At 49.8% G+C, this 23,163-nt stretch overlaps 1 protein-coding gene across 6 annotated transcripts in view; it reads right to left on the bottom strand.

The window, feature by feature from the left end:
* Positions 1 to 23,163, bottom strand: part of LOC116236841 (fer-1-like protein 4) — a 37,217-nt gene that overhangs the window by 3,336 nt on the left and 10,718 nt on the right. For 5 of the 6 annotated variants that reach the window (XM_090152253.1, XM_090152252.1, XM_090152254.1 and 2 more), the window contains exons 15-42: positions 22,615 to 22,979; positions 21,874 to 21,982; positions 20,929 to 21,127; positions 20,098 to 20,218; positions 19,450 to 19,550; positions 18,809 to 18,896; positions 17,652 to 17,768; positions 16,341 to 16,493; positions 15,926 to 16,109; positions 15,262 to 15,386; positions 14,727 to 14,861; positions 13,407 to 13,580; positions 13,138 to 13,254; positions 12,654 to 12,815; positions 11,827 to 11,989; positions 10,679 to 10,782; positions 10,216 to 10,347; positions 9,522 to 9,570; positions 8,587 to 8,693; positions 8,103 to 8,234; positions 7,327 to 7,437; positions 6,728 to 6,855; positions 6,090 to 6,260; positions 5,228 to 5,382; positions 2,952 to 3,130; positions 2,249 to 2,334; positions 1,378 to 1,476; positions 877 to 1,118 (exon numbers count right to left, since the gene is read on the bottom strand). In XM_090152253.1, coding sequence (XP_090008379.1) covers positions 877 to 1,118; positions 1,378 to 1,476; positions 2,249 to 2,334; positions 2,952 to 3,130; positions 5,228 to 5,382; positions 6,090 to 6,260; positions 6,728 to 6,855; positions 7,327 to 7,437; positions 8,103 to 8,234; positions 8,587 to 8,693; positions 9,522 to 9,570; positions 10,216 to 10,347; positions 10,679 to 10,782; positions 11,827 to 11,989; positions 12,654 to 12,815; positions 13,138 to 13,254; positions 13,407 to 13,580; positions 14,727 to 14,861; positions 15,262 to 15,386; positions 15,926 to 16,109; positions 16,341 to 16,493; positions 17,652 to 17,768; positions 18,809 to 18,896; positions 19,450 to 19,550; positions 20,098 to 20,218; positions 20,929 to 21,127; positions 21,874 to 21,982; positions 22,615 to 22,979 — 4,008 coding nt within the window. Of the gene's footprint in view, positions 1 to 876; positions 1,119 to 1,377; positions 1,477 to 2,248; positions 2,335 to 2,951; positions 3,131 to 5,227; positions 5,383 to 6,089; positions 6,261 to 6,727; positions 6,856 to 7,326; positions 7,438 to 8,102; positions 8,235 to 8,586; positions 8,694 to 9,521; positions 9,571 to 10,215; positions 10,348 to 10,678; positions 10,783 to 11,826; positions 11,990 to 12,653; positions 12,816 to 13,137; positions 13,255 to 13,406; positions 13,581 to 14,726; positions 14,862 to 15,261; positions 15,387 to 15,925; positions 16,110 to 16,340; positions 16,494 to 17,651; positions 17,769 to 18,808; positions 18,897 to 19,449; positions 19,551 to 20,097; positions 20,219 to 20,928; positions 21,128 to 21,873; positions 21,983 to 22,614; positions 22,980 to 23,163 lie in introns of those variants that run through there. The other variant, XM_090152256.1, reaches the window with a different exon arrangement.

Genomic DNA, 23,163 nt, shown 5'->3' with positions numbered 1-23,163 from the left:
ATGCAGAAGAACTTCTTTATGGTAAAAGTGATGGAACACTGGAAAAAGGTTGCCTAGAGAGGCTGTGAAGTCTCCTTCCAGGGAGATATTCAAGATCTGTCTCACACCTACCTGTGTGATCTATTGCAGGGTACCTGCTTTAGTAGGGGCGTTGGACTCAATGATCCCTTGAGGTCCCTTCCAACCCCTGTGATTCTGTAATTCTGTGAAAATTCCCCTCTGCTCAGCTGTGGTGAAAGTGTGTCTGCATACCCTGTCCAGTTTCGGACTCCCAGCACGCAAAAGCTGTCACTCAGTAAAGCATGTCAGGCAATGGACACAAGCTGCAGCAAGACAAACACTAACTAGACACAAGCAGAACAATTTGAGAATGATAAGAATGGTGCAGCCTAGAAAAGGGGCCCAGAGGGGTGCTGGAATCCTCCATCCTTGGAGATGCTCTAAATTCCCAATCCTGAGCAAACTGAATTGCAACTAGACCTGTTTGGAATAGGAGGATGCAGAAAAAACTGAAGAGGCTCCTTCCTACCTGAAAGTTCCTGAGACTGTGCTTGCTGGGAAGCACTGAGATTGCTATCTAACACTTTCATCAGTGCCCAAATAGCACTACTGAAACTGCAAATGTCTCATGGGAGTACAAAACATTTGTTGGGCACAACAGCTCAGTGTGTCTCTGTGGGGCAGGCATGAACCACTGGGCTCTGACTATCACTCACCCCTGTCAAAAGCCAGCCCAGGTGACTGCTGAGCTGAAGAATTTGATCTGGTGCTATTGGTGTTCTTTTTTGGAGAGCAGGACATTTCCCAAGGGAAATGCTGGAGTACTCCAGCAAGGTCAGGGTCAGGCCACCCCATTCCCAGCAGACCATGCCATACCTAGAAAGTCATTAGCTGAAATCCTATCATAATCCCAGACTTGGAGGACCAGAACAGCCGGTTCCCGAAATTCTGATTCCTCTACAGAGAAGACAGAATCCTTCTTCTTGTAGGTGATCTCCTTCTCGGTGGGGAGGTAGTTGAAGCGGAAGATGAACCTCCAGTTGAAATTGCCCTCCCCAGTCAAGGAGTTAAAGTGAACATCTGTTTCCTGCTTGTCGTGGTCGAGCCCCTTTATCCAGCTGCAGAAGAAGCTCAGTTATCTCATACCCCTTGTCACCCTGCCCCAAAGACAAAGCAGAAAGATGGAAGATCTGAACCCTGTAGGGTAGCAGGAAAGGGTCAAAGAGTCACATTGGACCAAGTGACTGCTATCTGTGGGGGACAGCAGTCAGGGTGAGGGCAGGGAGGAGCAGAAGTTCAGAGGAGGCAGTGGAGGGCACAGGGCAGGGCTGGGAGCCAGACAGCCAGGACTTGGCCCCCTGCTGGCTCACATCAGACCTCTTCACGTAGATGTCACTAGAAGGCTCTCCAGTTACTGGGTTGACATCATCAAGGATCACATCGTCTGTGTTCCAGATAATCACACGCAGCTCGTAGCTGTGGGAAGGACACAGGGGTGGGTGAGACCTCTGCTCTCATGCTTGGCATCTTGGAGGGCAAAATGAGTCTACACCAGCAGAGCAGTAGGACCTGAACCCCCCCCCAGCCCTGTGGTACCCTGCCAGGGCCCCTCTGACCCAGTCCAACCCAGCAGTCTCATTATCTTGCATGGAGCCCTTGGTGGTGGGTTACAGTGCTGCCAGACAAACACAGTGAAAACAAGCAGCTTGTGCAAAGATAATCCCTGGTGTAGTGCAAACACACCCAGCACCACTTAGACACGGGAGCTCAGAAAGGCTTAGGCAGAAAGAGACCTCCACAGTCTCCGCATTAACCTCCTGCTCTAACTTTGTAGTAGAGCAGATTGATTGGGGCCTGGACCACATGAGTTCTGAGCATCTCCAAGTGAATATCCTCACACCTCTCCAGTTCCCTGAGTACCCATCCCAGGATATCTTCATTCTCATTATGAATAATATCCAGCTGGAGTTTTCCTTGCTGCAAGTTGCACCTCTGAGAAGAATCTGGGCCCTTCATCTCAATACTCTCTGACAGCAGCAGATCAGTTCCTTCGGTTTCCCTTTTCCAGGCACCCAGTGGATACCCATTCACCAGCCAGAAAAGAGCTGGGTGAGTAGCTCAGAGCTAGATTTCTACCTTCTCTGTTCAAGGAGCTTAACCTTGCCTTTCACCAACACTGGTGCAACTGAAACCCTCGTGCCTGAAGTCAATGCTCCCAAGACACCAGCCCTGCTCCCAGGAGTGCTACCTGATAGGCAGTCGGGGTTTGATATTGACTGGTGGTGGTGCAGGAACGTCATTGGGAAACATGTCGATCCACATGTGCAGGGAGCCCTGATGAGAGATGACAGCAGAGAGGTTTCAGAAGACTGACCACCCTCCAGCTCTTTGAAGAGCAAAAGCTTGGCCCTGCAAGGAAAACTATACCAGAAAGTCACCACTTGTCACCCTCCATCACTATTCCCAGTGCTTCAGAGCTTTGTGTGGATTTTAGACAAAGTTGGATAGAAAAAAAATAAGACTATCAAAATTGCTTCTTTTCCTCCCCACCCTGCTGCCAAGAAAAATCATTCCAGATGAGCTGAGTCTATTTCACACACAGCCTTTTGCAGCCTGGAGATCCCATGCCCAGCCTAGCTGCAGTGCACTGAGCAGAGTATCTTGGCTCTCCAGCTCTGGGTGCTCTGTAGTGGATGAGCCATCAGACAGGCTGAGTGCATGGCCATCAGCAAAAAGAAGAATTTGCTCTTGGCACTGCTGCCCCACTGCCATCTAGCTTCTGCTGACTGCTGACAGAAATGGCTGCTCATCCAGGAAGGGGTAGAGCTTGGGATGCATCATGATATGGAGACAGAGGGACAACAGGGGATCAGCCAGGGTGTTGGTTACCAGCTGCCCTAAAGGTCATTGCCTGGAGCAACGTCTGCTTTGGATAAGGAAACACATCTCACCTGTACAAGCCCAGGACTTTCAGGGTTGTAAAGGGATCGGATCTCCACGTGCTCTGGTACCAGCTTGTACCCGTGTCCTGGCATCTCTTCCCAGTGCTGCAGGACGTACAAAGCCTTGTGCTCATCATCCACTGACCAGTTCTCATCAGCTGCTCCTCTCTCGGCCCTCACAGAGGCCTCTGCAGCAGGACACAGCCATGGGAAAAGGGCTCAGTATGCCACAGTGAGGAGGAAAATGGTAAGCAGAAGATGAGCAAGCCAAGAGAAATAAGAGGAAAAGGTCAAAAAAGCATTTACGGTGGCCTAGGGAAAAGGATCCACATGATATGACCCTCTGGGGCAGTTTAAGGTGTCTGTGGTGATGCCAGCAGACCAACAGATAGGAAATACTGCCCTGGGAGTGCTCAAGGAAAGAACCATATGTCACTTGGTAGTGACGCATGGCCATCTCCTCCATTAATTAACAATCTATGCTGCTAATTGACTCAGTTGGCATAGAATGAAGCCAAATAACAGTTCAAGACCAAAGTAAAACCTGCTAATGGTGAGAAAAACAGGAACCAGTGGGTAAGGATGCACTAATCCTCCCACGGCTGGGTTTACAGAGACTATCTGCTCTTTGGAGATCACTCTGAGATGAAAACCACCCCAAGCAGTCCCAGACATGGCAGGTGTCCATGGGGCTCCAATCGGAGTTGCAGCCACATTTGCACCAGAGCAAATGCTGTGCTGAGTTGTTTTGTTTTTGTTTTTTTTTTAATTGGAGCAAAAATCAATGACGGCATTTTTAAATGCTGGTGGAGGAAGTGGGAGCCCTAATAACACGAACACTTCTTGGCTTAGTTTCAGACAAAGCAAAAGATGTAGTTCAGGTACAACCCACTACAACTATTCCAGTAAACAAAGCACACAGACAGAATAGGAATTGGCCAAAATGACTCAAAACGGAGGCAAGACCAGCTCAGAATTAAACTACAAGGTGATGGTGAGGCTGATGCACGCTCTGTGATTTCAGGAAGAGATAAGAGCAGCAGAAAAACAAGCACAACTACAGATAGCCAATGGGGAAAGCGAGATCTGCAAATGGAGCCAAGGGAAAACATAGTAAGGAGGACAAGGATCTGTATAAGTGAACAAAACCTCCAGAGCCAGAATCTGAAATATTTGTTCAAACTGACTCTGGAAGGAAGGCTGATCCAGGTATTTACAACAGAGATGAAAAGCACTTGGGAGAGGAAAAGACAGAGGAAAGGGGGGTAGAGTCATTTCTCCAAGAAGAGCAGGTCCACGTCACGTCCTTCTGACCCAGAGGGTCCTCAGCTGACTCTGAGGGACACCAGCACAGCACTGCTTCTCCCTTCCCAGCCACTCAGTGACCTGAACAGAGCAGAAAAGGGCTTCTGGAGGCTCCTTGCTCTCCTCTGAGTGGAATTTATTTCCCCTTCGTGACACAACCAACCCTTATAGGGCAGGGGAATGCTGAGCAACACTAAGCTAACATAAGGTGAAACTGGCCAGACATGTAGGTGCCACCACTCTGGGCAGCATGGGCACAGAGAGCATCATTTCTGCAGGAAATGTGGCATTGCCTCGGAAGATCCAGCCATCCACAAGCAGGCCAGGTCTGCTCCATTCCTGCACAAGTGCTGGCCACTGAAGACCTATGGTTGGGAAGATTTTCCTCCACTGGCAATAGCACCAGGGCTTATGATTTCAGTAACAAGGAAAGAAAAATAGCAAAGGAGATATGAAAGCTGCCGGTAAGGAAGAAATTAACAATAGTGAGGAGACATGGGGAGTTACCCAAAACATCCCTGAAGGACAAACCAGCTAAATGCAGGAAAGAAGAGTGAAGAAGGCCCCCAGAAAACAATAATAGGATTCCAGTCTCTGGGCGATGGTGGTCACAAGCAGGTGGAGATAAAGCTACATGACAGCATCAGCCACTGCAATTAAGCTACAGCTGGTCTGGCTGAACAAGCACCAAGCACCCACGCAGGACACTGCTGTGAGACCTTGCAAAACGTTCCACCTTCTGCCTGGGAAGCTGCTATGGGTCCTAATGACCTGGATCACATCTTCCCCATCCCAATAACATCACCCAGCAAAACCAGGCTGCTGGGTGCTGAGGATGCTCCCCACAGACACAGGCAGGGTGTAGGCAGACAGCACCTGCAGCACTTCAGGGAAGAGAGGCTGCTGGGTTCCCAGCCTGCGCCATCACCACGCTCACTGCTGAGCACAGGAGCAGCTGTGGCACTCCAAGCTCTCTGTACCTTCAGGAAAAGCCTCTGGAGGGACCTTGAAGATTTTGTTGCCCACTTTGACTTCCTCCCGTCTGTACTCTGCTGCAGGGAGTGACATTTTCTTGCATAAGCTATCCAAGATCTGTGTGGGCTTGAAAGCATCTCGCCACATGTTGTAGCCATTTCTGCATGGAAGGAAGAACATGCTCAGTTTAGACACTGCAGATTTTTTTCACAGACCCCATATTTCCCTCCAGCACAGGCTGTGCCAAAACGGCCCTGCTCAGATTTCACAGGGAAAACCACAGACACAAAGACTTAACGAAAGGAAAGCTTAATGAGCTCCTCTCCCCTGGAACAAGCCTGGGTTGCCCCTCACAAAACTAGTGGCTTCAATGCAGCTCTGAACTGGGAGAGAGCAGTTAGCAGTTCTGGGGACACAACTCCTCAGCTAATTATCAAATAGTAGGGGAGAAAATATGCTTACAGAAAATGTCACCAGAGAATCCGTTGTGGAGGAGGGCAAAGGAAAACAAGCATCAAAATCTAGCTGCTCACAGAATTAGCTAGTGCTACAGAAACTGCCCTACCTTCTGAAGGAGGTCAAAACTACAATATTAAGTGAGCAGTTTTCTCATACAACCCCAGTGTGACTGCATTAAGGAATGTTTTGCTACTACGTGCAAAATGTATCCTGCAGTAGGAGTTCGAGCCACCATTGGAAGTTGTTAGGAAGCAAAAAAATGAAGGAAATGTGACTCGTAATGCAACTGCACAATACCTGCTAGGAGGATACTGCAGATGCCAGCTCTGTCCTGCAAAACTGGAGGTGCTGTGAGTGGCAGGAGAGGAGAAAAGTCTCACGGCTGTAACGTGTCAGACTAATACCTACGTGTCATACTGCCAAGCCACTCCACAGTTGGCCCTGTGCTTGCTGTAGAATCGGTTCTCCAAATCAATCTTAGTCTCTCCAATTAGATCATCAGATCCAACCAAATCATGATCAAACACTGCCACGGTGAGCTCTGATTCCATGGGAAAGGAGACTGTCAGCTCCACAACTCTGGATGGAAGCAGATGGGGAAGAGTAATTAGCAAGGAGAAGTGAAACACATGCTCTGCTTCAATCATGCCATTCTTAAGAATTGTGTTTGCCAGCCCAAAGTCCTCTGATAGAATTTGGCTCTCCATAAGTTCACTGTGTGCAGTTTTCAGTGTCCTTGTTCAAACAAAAAAAGTTATTTATCCATGAGTGTGTATTGCTGGATAGAACTCCTGGACATAAGAACAAATGCCTCCAAAGCTCTGTTGTTTTGCTACTTTATCTGATAAATCAAGCCCTTTGAATGCTTCTCTCCTGAAGCCAAACAGCCCTGTGACAGATGGAGGCAGGAGACAAGTCTGAGATCTTTGTCTTACAGCACAAAATTCTCCAGAAGAGAGGAACAGAAGACTGCACATGCTGGGTCATGGCATGAGCCCCATATCTGCACTACTATTAAACTCTGTAGAGGAAAACTTCCTGCATACTCTCCAAACACAGGATTGAGCTGCTTTGGGATGTATCGCTCCTTTGTGTCCTTCTGCTCCTGTCCCACTGTCACCACCACGTAGGGGTCTGCCTTGCCGTTGGGGTCAGCTGGAGACAGGTTTGTAGCCTGGAATACACAGGAGTTACAGCCACACATCAGCTGCAGAGAGCAATGTGAAGAGAGGACATTGCATGGACATGTGAAATCCCAAGGTCACAGGTCAGGTGCCTTCAGCAACTGCCCCAGCAGTGAAATGTTTTTAACCCATGCATCCCTAGTCAACAAGCCAGAGATCACTCCATCTGCCAGCCCACCTACTTGCTTCACTGTCTTAGGGCAAATAAGAGGAGCTGAGAAATGCCCATGCTAAAAATGAATTTTTAGCACCTCCTGAAGCAAGAAAGCCTGGAAGGCTCTTCATGGAGAAGATGTAAATGACAGCCCTCGCTGTAGCTGACTCCCACTAGGCTGGCAAGCCATTGTCAAGCCTTTGCCAAGTGTCACTGGTGTCACTGTTCACATCCACTGAGTGGAAAATAGCAGGAGGTCCTTAGGGAAGGACCCCAGGCATTACTGTCACTGCCACCAGAGACCTACCTTCACAATATAAACTCTCACGAGAACCTTGATGGGTCTGTTCCTTGGAACACCCTGGGAAACCTTGGGTTCCATGCCAGCTTCCACACTGGGGTAGACATAGAAGGAACCCTACAGAAAAGACACCGCAGGTAATGACCAGATATGAAAGAAAAGATCTCAGGTGGGGTTGGAGCCACTGAGACCATTCCCTCTTGCCAGCTGGGATACCAGAGGCACAGATGCCCCATGCTTGTGGTGACAGCCCTTTCCACAAGCACTACGTGCCTACACAGTGCAGGCTGTCACTCTGCAGGTCAGGCTGCCAGACCACTGCCAATGCCAGAAGATCTGAACATCTCCATACACATAACTCGACTGTCAAAGGCAGGAAGGCACCGAAGATTTTCGAGGGACCTTCTTAAACCAGCTTTTGTAGTTGATACTTCAGAGTCTTCTAGGACTCCTGAATGGGATGCTGATGCATCTTTTAGACAAGATTACAAATTTGAGAACGAGAGACACTCACTAATACTCACAATACTGAACATAACCGGAGACCTCAACCAGGATAAGAGTCCATTTATACTTCATGTTCTCTCCTTGCAAGAGCTAAGAAGTTCTAAAATAAGTTCATTTATCAATTAACAAAGGACCACAGTACACCTGGCCACGACCTCACACAGCTTTGCACACATATATCCTCTCCAAGGCTTTGCTGGTGTCTGCATGCTCTGAGGTACAGATCACTTTAAGAGTTATAGTCTTTCACACACTTTATTCAAATGATACAGCACCTTGTACTTCCCCACAAAATTCTCATCCTCATGTCCATCTTCATCATCACTTGCTTTACCACGATGAAGGGGGAAAATACATAGCCAGTCTTCAAAATTATCAAACTCATTTTCCAGCTCAGAGTTGTAGATCTGAAAGAGGTAGAAACTCATTCTAGGCCTTTTTCTGACATCTTAAAGGAGAGTAGAGTACTTTTAGGAAAGGGAAGGTCTTGCCTTGACTATTTTACCATATCCTCCCTTACCCAGTGCCAGACATCATGAATTTCCTTTGTCTTCCCAAGCTCATCAGATGAGCACATGCATCTCAGCTGGGCTCTGAGGTCTCACTAGCTGTTTCAGAGCCCAGCAAGGACAGGACTCAGCAAACACTGCTGAGTCAGGTTCTCCAGCCCAGTCTAAGCTTCCACTGTAGTGGAAGTGAAGAGGATGTGCCCAAAGAGCCAGAGCTGAAAGAGGCCATATCCATAACCCCAACACTCACCTGAAGGGTGGCAATGAGCTTCCTCTTGGGCTGAGCAGGTTCAGCTTCAATTACTGTTTCATCATCTGCTTCCATATCAATGTAAGCTGCATTTAAATTCCCTCCATCTGAAATGGCAGTAGAAGATTGGGAAATGCTCTGATCTCTCCCATCCATGAAATGTCCCCCAGCTCTGCTTTGCTTTTATTCAGGCCTTTGACCTGTGTCGTGGTTACTGGAGCTATTGCTGTCTGCAACAGGTGTCCCCACAGCACCACAGCTCTCCCAGCAAGACAAGTTGGTGTGAGTGAGGGAACAAAATTCAGCAGAGGCCTGCCTGTCACAATGGATGCTCTTTAGAAAGAAAGGATTAAGCAGAGGAAGGTGAGTGGAGTCTTCCACAGGTGCTGTCAAGGCAGACAAGAGTGAGAGTGAATCTTCTTTTGACAGATGCTTGTTTGGATGGACTACTTTTGGGTGGATATCCATCACCACTACTTTGTGCACAGGCAGTCATGCCTGGAGGATGAGCACTGCTGGTCCCATCTCTGGGACATCAGGCTAGGGAAACATAAACCCAACAAGAGTGTGTGCTTCTCTGCTTCATTTCCTAAAGATTCCAAATCCCCTCAGAACAAATGGCATGCACCTACCCTCCAGTCCTCTTCTTGAATAGGATTTATATATCACTTCTATATTTACTGTCCCATCGACTCAGGTCATTGCTGGGCAGTCACTGCTTACACCTCAGCAAAGCTGGGCTTACAACTGTAACACTATTCTCAGATCCTCTGCTTTTTGGGTCTTTCTGAGTCCTTCTTGTATGACTCTTGTATGGTGAATATCCATGTGCACAAAGCGATGCTCAGCTGTTGAATATTCAGACTCCATTTCCACAATTTCCACAGTTGACCTCTGTGGGAAGAGCCAGGCCCTACACTGCCCAGAAAACTCACCTGCATCATTCAGGTCATCGTTCTCAGCATCTTCCTCATCACTGCGTGTCTGAAATACACAAAGAGAATCACCCCACATCCCTGAGAGCAAAAGTTTCTCCATCTGAGCACAGAACACTTCCAAAACTTTCCTGTGAGCAGAGTCAACAATACGAAGCCTGAGATATTCTAGCATTAACATTATTGCAGGAGGTACCTAATGAGTGCCTCAGTGGTATATCTGAAAGAAACAAATTTTTCTCTCTCCAGGTCTTCCTGCTGTTTAGTTATTGTTGCTGTTGTTGCTGTTTTTGACTGGGGGCAGGGCAAGCAAGGAAATCTGAAGCAGACTTGCATCCATAGCCCACATTAGGAAGATGGTCAGGACAGACAACATACAGCATGAAAGTCCCCACACATCTCAAATCAGCAGAGTCCTATTTTCAGGACTGTCTTAACAAGAGCCCAGTCATGCTGTCAAGACTACTTTGGTACCCAGCCTCAGGGATGCTTCAACATCCATTACCTGCTGCCCTCAGCCCACCTGAAGGATGCCTGATACCTGACTACTGTAAGTGTTCTTGGCACACAAAAGCTTACATCTTTCTGCAGATAAATGCTGCAATAGCTCCTATGGCACTGTGTTGCTGAAAACCTCTTCCTCAAGCCACTATGGCCATTTTCCCCTCAGCTAGAAGCTATCACAAGAGATTACCTGGTTATACAGCTCCTTCAGAGACTCATAGTACTTGGACCACCAGTCTAGTTCTTCTGGATCTGGTTTTTCCTCTTCATATTCATCCTCCTTCTTTGCAAACTTATTGATAGGAATCTTTTTCAAAGGGGCCTTAAGATCACAGAGACAAGGATTCAGATGGAGGGAAAGAACAACCAGGATACCCGCACACCCTGCGCTAGAGCCCTGATAGCCCCAGCAAAGGCTCAGCTTCCAGGCAGAGCACAGGAGCTACAAGGTTCTGTGTTCGTACTTCACAGCAGTATTCATTGCATAAGGCAGCAGAACTCTCTGTGCCAGAGCCCAGACACACAGCAGTGCCAATGAACAGCAGAAGCAGGCATGAAATGAGGAGATGGATAGGGGAAGAGGAGTGTTTGAGTCCAGAGAGAAAGCTGGATTCCCAAACTTCAAAACACACTGGGCACAACACATCACTTACCTTCACCAGACTGAGGGGGTGAGCACTGGGCCCTGGCTGACCTGAGGCTGGGCCAATGGTTGCCGCAGTCTGAGGCGGAAGATGCCGGGTTGAGAATTTCCGGGCTGAGATGAAGAGAAAGAGCATCATGTTCTCAGGTGTTCCTTTCTGCCCACTGCCTCCTAGTTTTGGCCAGTTGTTATTCCACAAGAAAACCATCTCTTACCCCATTGCAGTGTGATTTCTTTTAAAGCTTTTGATAGCAGATCCTGACAAAACTGTACTGGAAATCCAAGTACTAAGACCAGCCACCATCATCTACGTGCTTGTTTCCAACTAGCAAGAATTGAGATTTATCATCTACACCTTTGCTATTTTGATCCTTTACTCATCAATTTTTGCTTCTTCATCATCATGTCCCCTTTATTTACACACTCCCAGATCAGAAGCTCTGGGTGCTGCTGTCAGAGAGCTTTTTGGTGAATCCATTACCCAATGAGTAGTTCTTGACCCAGCAATGCAAGAAAAGTGGAAACCTGTTAATATGTGTTCCCAGTTTACCAGTTCACACCCCTTAAAACTTGATGGAGGTCTCCCTGGGGACAGCTCTCCAGCTCAGCTATGCAGAGGATTGCAATAAATGAAGACAGTGGTCCTCCACAAACTAAATGTCTCTGACTCCAGACACAAAATTCCTACAGATGTAAAGTTACTGCCTATTTAGCCCCAGATAAATGGCCTGCTATCTAAGACTAAGATATCTTCATGAGCCATTCTGCCTCTTCTGGTTTTCACAACTGTAAAACAAAGAGTGGCTGGGAAAGAGATCCTTAGGAGGTTGTACATCACAAGTGAAGAGTCCTGTTGATGTGGTGAGCAGGCAAATGACAAGCTACCCTTGGAGAGAACAGTCTGCAAACTGCCATCTGTCAGTCCCAAGAAGGTCAGACCCTACACCATTGCTTTGCAGCAGCCACTTCCCAAACACAGCCTCAGGGGAATCAAAAACTGTCTCCAACCCCTACCTGCCCTGTGCAATGCTTCTGCTGGACAACTTGCAGCTTTTGGATGAGGACTTTGCTGCATGGCTACAGGGCAGAAGTGATGGGGATGTTTGCCACAGGCAGCACCTATTGCTACCTCCACAGGAACCTCATCAAGCAGCTCACCTTTGGGCACATCTTCTGTTTCCTCTTCTTCCAGCTCTCTGGGAGAGAATTTCATCACATCGGACACAACGTGGGTCCCCACCAGCACAGTGCGCCCAAACGCCCGCTTTTCCACCACAAAGATGCTGAGGGGAGGGTGCAGGTAGACCTGCTCTGGGAGCTCCTGCAAAAGAATCACGCAGAGGGCTTGTGTGAGTGTGGGCAATACACAGAATCACTGAACTGAAGGCATTGGAAGGGACCTCTGGAGGTCGTGTAGTACAACCCCCCGCTAAAGCAAGTTCCCTACAGCAGGTCACACAGGAAAACAAGGTACAAGTGGCTTTGGATATCTCCAGAGAGGGAGACTCCATCACCTCTCTGTGCAGCCTGTGCTGGGGCTCAGGCACCCTCACAATAAAAAAGTTCTTTTGCATATTTGTATGGAACTTTGTGCCCCTTTGTCCTGCTGCTGGACACCACTGAGGAGAGCCTGGTCCCAACCTCTCGACACGCACCCTTCCGATATTTATAAGTGTTAGTAAGATCCCATCCTCCAGGCTGAACAAAATCCCAGCTCTCTGAGACTGCTATGCAGCCCTGCTGCTTGTGAGATCTGATGAGACCTTACAACTCCGTCCAAACACCAGAGCCTCACGGTGAGAGATGATGCCTGAGACTGATCTCAGTGGGCAGACACGCAAAGGTTTTGATATGCAGCCAAACTCTGTGTCTCTGGGAGAGCAAAACCCTGGGGGCAGCTCCCCTCCCATTCACTCAACCTCAGCAAGCAGACTGTATGTGACTATAGGACAGCCATGGTGTGCTCCAGCACGGCAGCCACTCACCACGTCCATGTATTTGACCAGCTCAGTGAAGTTGGGGTTCTCATTGTAGGCCACAATCACCTCAGACTCCACCTTCTTGCCAGCACATTCAATGATCACCTGTGGCTGATCCACCTCGAACAAGTTGACCCGCTTCAGGTCCCGCAGGCCCCAGAACAGGATCTAAAGCACATGAAGCTGCTGGGCTGTTCTTGACGTGCTAGGTGTGGCACAGCCATACAGCCCTGCCCAGAAGTGCCAACCCTCTCATCATAGACCCCGAGAGAGGTATGAGACCACTCTTCCCACCCAGCCACCAGCATCCAGTCCCATGCTGTGGGCACAAACATCATGGTTTTCATTGCTAAACCACTGAGACAGTTTCTCCTGAATGTCAGGCACCTCCATTTCTGGCACCCGCTGGGTGTCAAACCCAGCTCCTGCCCTGTCCATGGGCAGGCTGTGCCTCCCGCTATGGGAGCCAGCCCAGCAGAAGGCAGCACACCTCTATGCGAAATTCCTTCAGCACAGGGCGGATGCCCTCCGGGATGATGAACCGTCCAGCTCGCGGGTCTCCCAGGTAGCTGGGCTCCTTGGGCTCCACATCCTCAGGCACTGATGGCTGAGCAGACAGAGCCAAGTCACAGTGAGCATTGGAAACTATTTCTCCTACAGCGTATCCCCTCTCCCTGTCCTCTTGGTCTGTGCCTACGGTCTGTCCCTGCAGCCTCTCTTCAGTTGAAAGGCAGACATGGCTTCCCCCAAGCCCATTACCTCCAAATAGCCGCTGTAATCCAACTCGATCAGCTCAAAAGTGGCAATGAGCTCCCCAGCTGGTTTGGAGCCTTTGTAAAAATCGAAGAACTGCAGGGCAGGTTTGCAGTATGGCTCATCAACCAGCTTCACCTGTGGGACAGCAAAGGCCTGGCCGAGGAACTCAGGAGAGCCCTGTAGGACAGGAGGGAGAAGGTTAAAGTGTCCCTGCTTTATCTCACTACCATCCAGCCATACGGGCATGCATAAGACCACTTCTCCATCCTCTGTTCCATCCAGAGGCAGGAGCAGATGAGAGGCATCTGAAGCAGCTCTTCTTAACTTAGGCTCTACTTCCACACAGAACTGGACAAACAGCCTGGGACCACAGACCAAAGATCAGATTGCTCAGAGTCCTTCAGCCAGTTTGGAGGGTTGGAATGTCTCCAATGATGAATATCCCACAAGTTGTCTGAACCCAGAGCCCAACATTTTAACACCTTCAAGGTGAAATTACATAAAAGTTGGTGTTTTTTCATGTTCCAACCTGTGTCCATTTTTTGTTATCCTGTCCCTGTGTGCCTCTGAAAGAAGTCTGGCTCCATACTTTCTATCTAATCCCATTATCCAGCTGCAGACAGCAGTAAGATGCCTCTTTGCATCCTTTATTCCAGACTTTCTTTGCTCTATCTTATGCTCCACCTCCAACCAGCTTGGAGTAACTCCTTTGGACTGACACCAGTATGTCAGTGTCTTTCTGTGCACTGGGGAGCCCCAGACTAGGCACAGAAAAGTTGCTGAGCTACATGGGAGAGTCTAGTGCAAGCAGTGCCATTCCCATTCATTATGATAATACAGAGGCCCTAGGGAAGGAGCATGCCTACAAAGAACTAGTGAAGAGGAAAAGGAGAGGACTGAGGATGGACAGGAGATGGACAGAGGGAAAGGATCAGACCTCAAAGTCACATCATCTCTCCACGTCTACAAGCCCTCTACAATGTGAGTCTGCTGAGAAAGTGGGGCAGGCAGCTGGGAGAGGCACAGTTCTTCTCCAAAGAGAGGAAATCCAGGATGCAGCATGTGTTTCCTCAAGTGGAGCATCTTTGAGCTGTCTGCATCCTGTAGCCAGCAGCTTCACCCCAGCTTGTTGCAAAAGGCTGCAGAAATTCTCAGCCTCAGCCATAGCCCTCAGGACCCACTGCTACTGGCAGATCAGGATCAGGCAGGGTGACAGAAAACAGAGATGTGGCTCCTAAGTGCTTGCTTGCAGCACTCACATACTGCTGTTCTCCCTTTCCTGTCTTTGAAGTGACAGCACGAGGGCAGTGTGGCTGTACTTACAAATGTACTCTGGTTGAAGAGACTGATTATTACAACAGGAGTCTCTGTTTTCAACTCTTCTCTCTTCCCATCAATAATGAGCTGGTCAAACAGAAGTAACTCGTTCCACAATGGGCTCAATGTCTCCTCCACTGTCTGCAGACAGAGACAAGAGGTCTGAGCTTACCACAGCCCATGGAAACAAACCACATGAACTTTGTAAAGAGACTGGGGAAGTGTGGGCTGATCTCTCCACCACAGTCACATGGAGCCAGCAGCTGGCAGAAGAAGAGATGGTAAAAGCATGAGACAGTAGAAGCACTTGGGATCAAACAGTAAATGGTAATCAATCCTTGACACCATGGTCTGCTTGGCTGTTTTGTCAAATGTTCCTTGAACGCAGTCACACCACCCAGAGCACAGAAATACTTTGTGCCTGGAGTTAAAAAATATCCCAGAGGACTGCCACAGCACTGTCCTTCAACATGTCAGTGATAATGATTTGTCTGTCTCCAAATATCCAAGAAGGCAGATGCAGGAGTTTTAGGGATCTCACCCTGGTGGTCTGGCAGTGAGTTGAAAACACCACTCTCACAAATGGATCCGAAAGGCCATTGTCATCTGCAGGGAGGATCCCTCGAGCCTGATACAGGTGAGCTCGGAGCTGGAAATAGCTGAAATCTGGTAAGAAAGAGAAGAGAGTTCTCAGTTCCCTGATCCAACCCTTCCTGAATCCAAAAGATGTATCAGGAAGAACATGGTAAGATCAGGTAAGGCTGGGTACATCCTGTAAGGGTACCACTTCTAGGGGCACTCACTGCAGTTCTCAGAGGGCCAGCACGTCTCTCAAGCTTTGGCCAAGCAAGAGAAGCTCAGCAGGCTCCCCAGGCATCTCTGGGAAGAACATGATGTGAAATGTGCAGTAATCTGAGAGCATCCACCACTGGGGAGCGCCAACGGGACTCAGCAAAGAGGCAGAGCTCATTTTATTGCCAGTTTGGCAGCACACTCAGCACCTACGAAGCCCCTGTCCTGCCAGCTGCTCCTCCTGCGAGAGTGCAAACGTGTCCTCATCAGAACAAAGTGGACTTGTCTTTCCCAGTCACGCCTCAGACATGACATGGAGTCGACAGGCCAGGTCCTACTTGTCACACACTGATCCAGGGGCAGGACTTCTCAGCTCTCCGTTTGCCCACTCATGGTTAAGTTGTGGAACTCACCATCCCTGCTGAGCCAGCTGGGAGGACTGTGCACTGAGAACTGGGTGATCTCCTGTCTGCTCTCAGAGAGGTACTTGAACTCCTCAGGCAGTTCCACCGTGCAGTTCTTTGTGTATTTGGTAACCCCGAGCCACATGTAGATTTCCAGTTTGGCAAAGATCTCACCAGTGTGCAAGCCGGGCACCTGAGGGTGCAGGAAGGTTAGCAAGTTTCCCACCCCAGCCATGCCACCTTCAGACCAGGAGCACTGCTGCTGGCCAGTGACCAGCCATAGGGCACAGGACACAGTGTCACTTAGCGGAGCAAGAGCTGTGCTTCCTTACAGACACTGGGATGTCAGGAAGGAGGGCTAGAAGAAAGGAGAGAGAAGCAGCACAATGCAAGCAGAAACATGCTGCTTTGGGATAAAGCCTACCTTCAGAAAGACGGTCTGGATCTTCGCACAGTCCTTGCCTTTCTCCTCTTCTACCACTGAGTAGAGGATGTTTTGTGCAGGGACTCTTGCGTATGCCACGCGCCGGTTGTTGCTGAGCATCCAGATGAGGACATCAGGGAGCGTGCACTGGGGCTGGAGGGAGGAAGAGCAGTGGCAATCTCCTGATGCACAAGGGGCTGGTGGCTGCACAGCTCTTTGGAGATCCAGAAGCAAGTGATGGGGCCAAATGTTGGGCACGTGCTTCTGAAACTCAGCCCTGCAGTATGGCTCTGTGGGTCTCCCCAAGGAATTTGGTTTTCACTACAAATCAGTGGGATGCACTCATTCATCCCATGCTGGAGAAAGAGGGGCTGGAGGAGTGATACTTCCCCTGCATCTCCTGCAGAAGCCTGAGAGCTAATCCATGGGACAGAACCATGTGCAGACAATACAACAATGCCAGTGCCAGCAGAAAGCTGCAGGTGCAGAGCAGGCTTGCAAAGGAGCACATTCACAGATGGAAACAAAGAATTACTTTAAATCTTAGCTTCTGCTCTCTTCCCCTTCTTGGCTTCCTTGGTGTGAGTGTTTGTACTTGCACAGCTTCTTCTGGCACTGCAAGAGGTGAAGTTTCATTCATTCTAAAGCCTATCTGCCCTACATGTCTAAGGATGTGATAGTGATTGAACTTCAGTTGGTGAAAGACTTCTCCAGATTGCATCAACCTCTGGCCACTTCACTCCTGCAGACACTGTGCTCTACAAGAGCACAATTTACACTATAAGAATTCACTTGGTTCCTAGAGCTCTTTAAATAGAGTCAGTGAGACTCTGAATGCAGAGAGCCTCTGTTACAGACAGGAGCCCACACTGCAATGCAAGTCTGAATTTGCAGGAAGGGATGGTGGCAGGCCCCAGTGGGCAGGCAGGCAAGGATGATTTCCAGACACGCTTCCCACAGCCACACTGCAGCACAGCCTGGGGCCAGGCAGAGAGGGCAGGAAGGTCCTGGTGGCTGGGGCTGACCCAGCCCTGCCTTCAAGCCACTGCTGGCCCCCCTGGACCCCTGCTCTGTTACTGCTGACCCTGCAAGACTGTGAAGCGTCATCCTTCATGAGAGCCATTACATAAAATACGGTAACTTCCAGCAGCTGGAAACTAGGATTTCATATAGTAGGGAAAAACATCTGAGAAAAATCCCCACTTCAGGCTGATGCTTTCAGCTGATGCCCCAGCAGGCAGCCCTGCTCCCCCCCCTCCCTTGCCCATGCTCTCTTGTGCTCACAAATGAGGTGCCCCGGAGCAGCTGTACCTCTTGAGCCATGAAGCGGAGCTTGGCCAGAATTCTCCTCGTCTCCTTCACCTTCTCCTTCACATTGGCTCGAGTCAGCCACCTCCTCACACGGAGCCCCTGCTTCGCATACAGGATCTGCACAGAGAGCAGAGCTGTCACGTGCCCGGCTGTGACCCATGCATGCCACACTGGCAGCACTCCTGGGGGCTCTGCAGGAAGTAGAGACCATGCCCATCCTGCCCCATCGTGCCATGGCCTCCATCAGCTCACTTGCCAGCTGCTGAGAGCAAACCTTGTGAACCTGTATTGAGGTTACTGGAGGAACCCGTCAGCTCTGCCGATAGCAGAAATCCATGAGCTTTTGCATCATTTGGGACAGAAGGACAGATATAAGAAAGAAACATTTCAGAAGATGATGGCCTAAGGCTCCAGATGGTGTCTGCGGGTATTTTGGTGACCACAGAAATCTGGGAATTGGAAGCCAAATGAAACTGGAAGACAGGGCTAAGCTGTCATGTCTGTTAATTGATAGGGTCGAGATCTGAAGATGAACTTGATGATGAACCTGAACTAATAATGAAATTCAGAAGGAATTCAGAGTTCAAACCTAGTGTTGACTGACCAGACCAGGAAAACCCAGAAAACTCATCTCTTGGGCTGGTTATCTCCTTCAGAAAGTCCCATACTTACCAGAGGACTTTTGCTATCACTCCATGACAATGTGAAGGGAAGCAGAAGGACCCGGACATGCCTGAATTTTATTTCCTACTGTTGTCATTGTATTTTGGTCAGTCTTCTAAAGCTTTGTGGTTTGATGGGGACCAGGACTGTAGCTGTGCTCTGCCAGGAGCATGACATTCAGGCAGGAGAGGAAAGCTGGCATCCAAGCACAACATCTGCTTAAAACAGGAGGCAGCCATGGGTAATCCCTGTCTCTGCTCCCTGTGCTGGAAGATGTATTACTCTAAGCAGTGTTGGGAGATGCAGGTGGTTGGAACTAGGAACTATCTTCAAGATTCCTTCCAACCTAAGTCATTCTATGACTGTATGACTATACTGTGGGCCTTAGCTCCAAGTTTCCCTCTTAGCATCAATTTCAGCTGGTCCTCCAGAAGCATCCCCCAGAGCGGGTGTCACACTGCCTCTCCCCAATAATCCCAAGCCCCACAGCTTACGATGTTGCGCATCATGTACTTTGTCCTGCATCTGTCAAGATTGTTTGGATGTGCCATTGTTTTTCTCTCTGCACTGAGTGAGTATTGTCTGCAATGAGAAAAGCATCACAGCCTCTGAAATGTGCACACTATAGGACAGCACTGCTCACACAGCAGAACCACGAGCTCCACCTCCCTGCTACTAAACTGGATGCAGCTGAAACCCCATCTCTGTAATGACTTTGTTCTGCAAGGATTTTGATCAGAAGGTACACGTGGCTCAGCATTCCAGGCCTCTTTACTGTCCCCATTACAAGGTTAGGGACTGCTGTGTCTATCAGACCCCACCAGACTGTCATGGTAATTAAAACACCAGTATCTGGAAAGAGTGATTGAAAAGAGGGAAGGAAATGTCCTAACAGCTAGGAAACTCCCAGGAGACCAGAACATCAAGGCTGCCTTCTAACCCTATGCTTCCCAGGACTGCGGTCTCCCCACTGAGCTAACAGAGCTACAGAATTCTTTCCCCAGGTTGTCCTGGTTTCCTTCCACTTATTCTCCTCTAGAGGACAACAGAGGAGGCTGCGTACAGCCTAGGCAGAATGTGATATAACCTCCTAACCTAAAGCCAAGAAATCTTAGGAAGTCAGGGGCATGCAAACCTGCATCCAGCTACAAATTCCTCCAGCACCTCTCGGAGCCTCTCTTCAGCTTTAGCCTTAGGCCTTCTCATGAGCTTCTCCACATCATCCAGTCCCTGCTCCTGTGGGGAAAGCATGACATTCAGGCAACTTGCAGCTGGCCATGGGCTCAGGGCAAAGCATGGCATGGATGTGTTTGCCCCAGGTGTGCCCTTCTACAGAGCTGGAGCAGACAGAGCACAGCAGGTCAGTGCAGCACCGCATGGGCTCTGGGCCTTGGGGCTAACCTGATAACTGAACACTGTTTGCAACACCTTGTGCCTCAGTCCTCAAGCACTCACCTCAAGCACACATTAGTGCAAGCTCTGCTTTCTAAGTCTAAGGAGGAAAGACAAGGCCCTGGAAAGGGGTTTCACTCCACTGTGACCACTGGAGGCTGAAAGTCCTTTTGCAGCAGCATCTCCCCAGAGCAGGACTGACAGCAGAGGAGCTTTTTGTCATAGACCATAGCAGGATACTTTGCCAGGGGCAGATGGGATAGAGCCCCACAGCAGATGCAGACATGCATAGGGGTGAGGATGTTTCAGCTATGTGGAGTAACTGTGCTCTATGAGAAAAAGCACAATGGCAGGAAGCCCCATGCCCCAAGAACAGCCCTCTGCACGTTACCAGGCGCTCTGCCAGCTTGACAATCCAGTTGGAAATGCAGAGTCTCCAGGTGTGATCCTCCCAGTAGCTCCACACATACACGCAAGGTTTCTCATGCATCATGGGCAGGCAGCTGTATGATCTAGAGGCAGCACATGACATTAGGGCTGCTGTGTGCAGCTGTCACAAGGCAGCACTTGCACAGGGAGCAGTAAGGACTGCTTTTCTCACAAAGAACCAGCTGCTTTGGTCCTTGCATCATGGACATGGATACAAGCTGCAGGACTGGCCCTTTGGCATCCCAAGGCAGTGTATGATGTTTCTAGCAGAGAGCAGCAGTGTGCCCAGATGAGTGAAGCTCGTGAGAGTGTGGAATGCTGCTGAGATTCCTTGCTACTACAGGATGGAGTGGGAGCGAGCGCAGGGCTCAACACAACCACAACACTGCCAGGCCTGTAGGGTGAGGAAGGTGGCATTCCCAGAGCACCTCATCATCTGTCTGTCTTGCCTGCCCAGCATAGAACACCATGAGCCAGAGTGCTCCTCTCCTTCCTCTGCACTGGAATGAAGCCCTTGGGATGCTGCTTGTCCACCAGACAAGGGACTGCTGGCACTGACGAGTTACAGTTCCCTGTAGCCCTGTCCATGGCTACCTGCAGACACCACACAGACTCTGTAGGGCCTGGCAACAGCAGCCAGCTGGCCATGGCGAGCTGCAGGGTTGCAAAGCAGAGAAACACCTGCACAGCACTCACATTTCTGAGCAGATTACTAATAGCATCCTGAGCAATTAAGCTGGGAAGTTCAGGACTGAGGTGGAAAAGAGAAAAGGGTGAAGAAAGTATGACTCACCTGTCATACTCTGTGGGCTCTGGTCTCTGGCTCCTTGTCATCGACTTGTTCCGTGGGGCTGAATCTGGGGCAGGGACCTCCATATCCAGCTCACTGTCTGAACCAGCATCCAGCAAAGGCTGGTTTTCTTCCCTCTCTTTTCCTTTCTCTCCTTTTTTACGTGCTTTGGCTACAACTTCTTCAGCTTTGCCATAGTTTCCTTGAAGATAAGCATTAAACAGCAGTCAGAAAAGTGGGATCAGTGCTAAACAACGAGTTAGCTAGTTTGCAAAATCAGCACAACCATGATGCCAAGAGAAGCACAGGAGTCTGCACTGCTTTCAGAACCAGCACTTCAGCAGCACCCAACCATCAACGCACCGCTTGGGCAACGAGGAGATCTGAGACAGAGATGGGAAACTGCAAGGAAACCCATGTGTGTGCCTGCAAGTTCCACTGCTTCTACCAAATGCCTTGAAGCTTCCATCTAAACCCCTGGACTAGGGTCAGCAGCAGGAGCTAAAGATGACTTCTCAGCACTGAGCTTCTCCACTCCTCCAGCAACACAGATTGAGGGTTGGACCTGCCTCCCCTGCCATTGTTTCCCCATCATTCATTGTCACAGCCCCTCAGCACCACATACTTAACCCCATTTGATTGCTCCCAAACCTTTCTACTTCTTCTCACCTCCACTCCCTGAAGAGCTTCAAGCATATTCCCCAGACAGGAATTTCATACAAATATGGCAAAACTCCGATCCCATGGGAGATTATACAGACTTTTAGAGTAATTAAAGTACTGTAAGCACTGCTTGGCCTCATCCTCCACCCTTCTTGAGCTCCTGATTTGGAGACATAAGTTGTGTGATGCTTGGCACTGTAGGACTGCAGTGCTGCCCTGGGCTGGCTCAGGGAGGTTCACACCATTCCCATGGTTTCCTCATTTGTGACCCTGGGGAATACACACCTATAGAGACCTCAAAGCTGACAGATTTGGAACTGAGTGAAGAGTCCATCATTGTAGCTTCAAAGAAGGCAGCAAAAAGGAAGAATTCTTCTTTCCTCCCCAAAGCATTCTGTGCAGAGAAAGAGAATTCAGTCCAAGCCTAGCATGCCAAAACTCTGACTCAGCAGAGAGTTGGAGAGCACCAGGTCATGGCTGGTGCTTGTCAGGCCTCTTGAGGGCTTTACTGGGGCCCTAGGGACTTCAGAGGGACACTGCTGGGCAGCCAAGCTTTCCTGGAAAGCTCAGGGGTCTGGTATGAAATCATGACTCTGGCTGATGCTCCACCACCAGCTTGTATCCAGGTATAGGCTAAAGGATGGCTACTCTACCCACACAGCTGCCACTAACCCATCTTTGCTGGACCAAGTGGTGACCCAGAGTCAGCTAACAGTTCCAAGGCTCCTGGATAGAACTACACGCTCAACCATGGCCATGCCCTGGGAATAGCACCCACGTGAGAGTGATGATGCATGGGGTGCTCCCAAGGGTGCTCCTGCCTCACTGAGGGAGGCAGTTTGGAGGCTGCACGAGAACCCTTGGCCCTCACAGAAGCTCAGAGAGCTCTGGCTGGCCCAGCAATGAGCAGGCTGGGTTTGCTCTGCCACTGTTATGCCAGCCAGTGACTCCACTGCCTCCTCCCCATGAGCCTGTGCAGGCATCAGGCCGGTGTGGGTCAGGGCACAGCTGTGCAAAAGGACTCACCTCAGGGAGTGGGTGAAGCTCCTCCACCTCCACAATGACCTCTGCAGGCTGCTCAGCCTCCTGAGAGCCCCCAGCCTCCTCCTCTCCCTGCAGCTGGATCAGCTCGTTGGCTTTCGCCTTGGATTTTTTACTTTTCTTCTTCAGCTTCAGTTTGCTAAGGGCACCTTTCGTCTTGTCCCCAAGCTTCCTCTCTGCCACACCAGGGCTGCTGAAAATCTCCACTGCGATGGCCATGAGGATGCGCCCACGATAGAAGATCCCCTCCCCCACGCCCTCGTTCAGGTCCTTGTGGATGTCCCGCAGAGCTGAATTCTGAGGGGAGCCATACAGGTTCACCCAGGCAGGGCCAAACGTGGGGTTAAAGCCTGCAGGGACAGGGTCTGATTAAACACAAGGTGCTGCAGGGACCTTCCCTCAAAAAGACAGCCCAGGTCACACAGTGTGAGCATGCACTGCCCATGCACTTCTGCTTTCCAACTCCAGGAGACCACCATGGCCTGGGCAGATGTGCCCAGCATGAGGCCCCAAGGGGAGCAGCCATGCCAGGCC

Source organism: Phasianus colchicus, chromosome 17 (genome assembly GCF_987193195.1).
Source record: "Phasianus colchicus chromosome 17, bPhaCol1.hap1.1, whole genome shotgun sequence".
NCBI lineage: Eukaryota > Metazoa > Chordata > Aves > Galliformes > Phasianidae > Phasianus > Phasianus colchicus.
The sequence above is the reverse complement of the archived record's forward strand: the minus strand, read 5'-3'. Positions and strand labels throughout refer to the sequence as shown.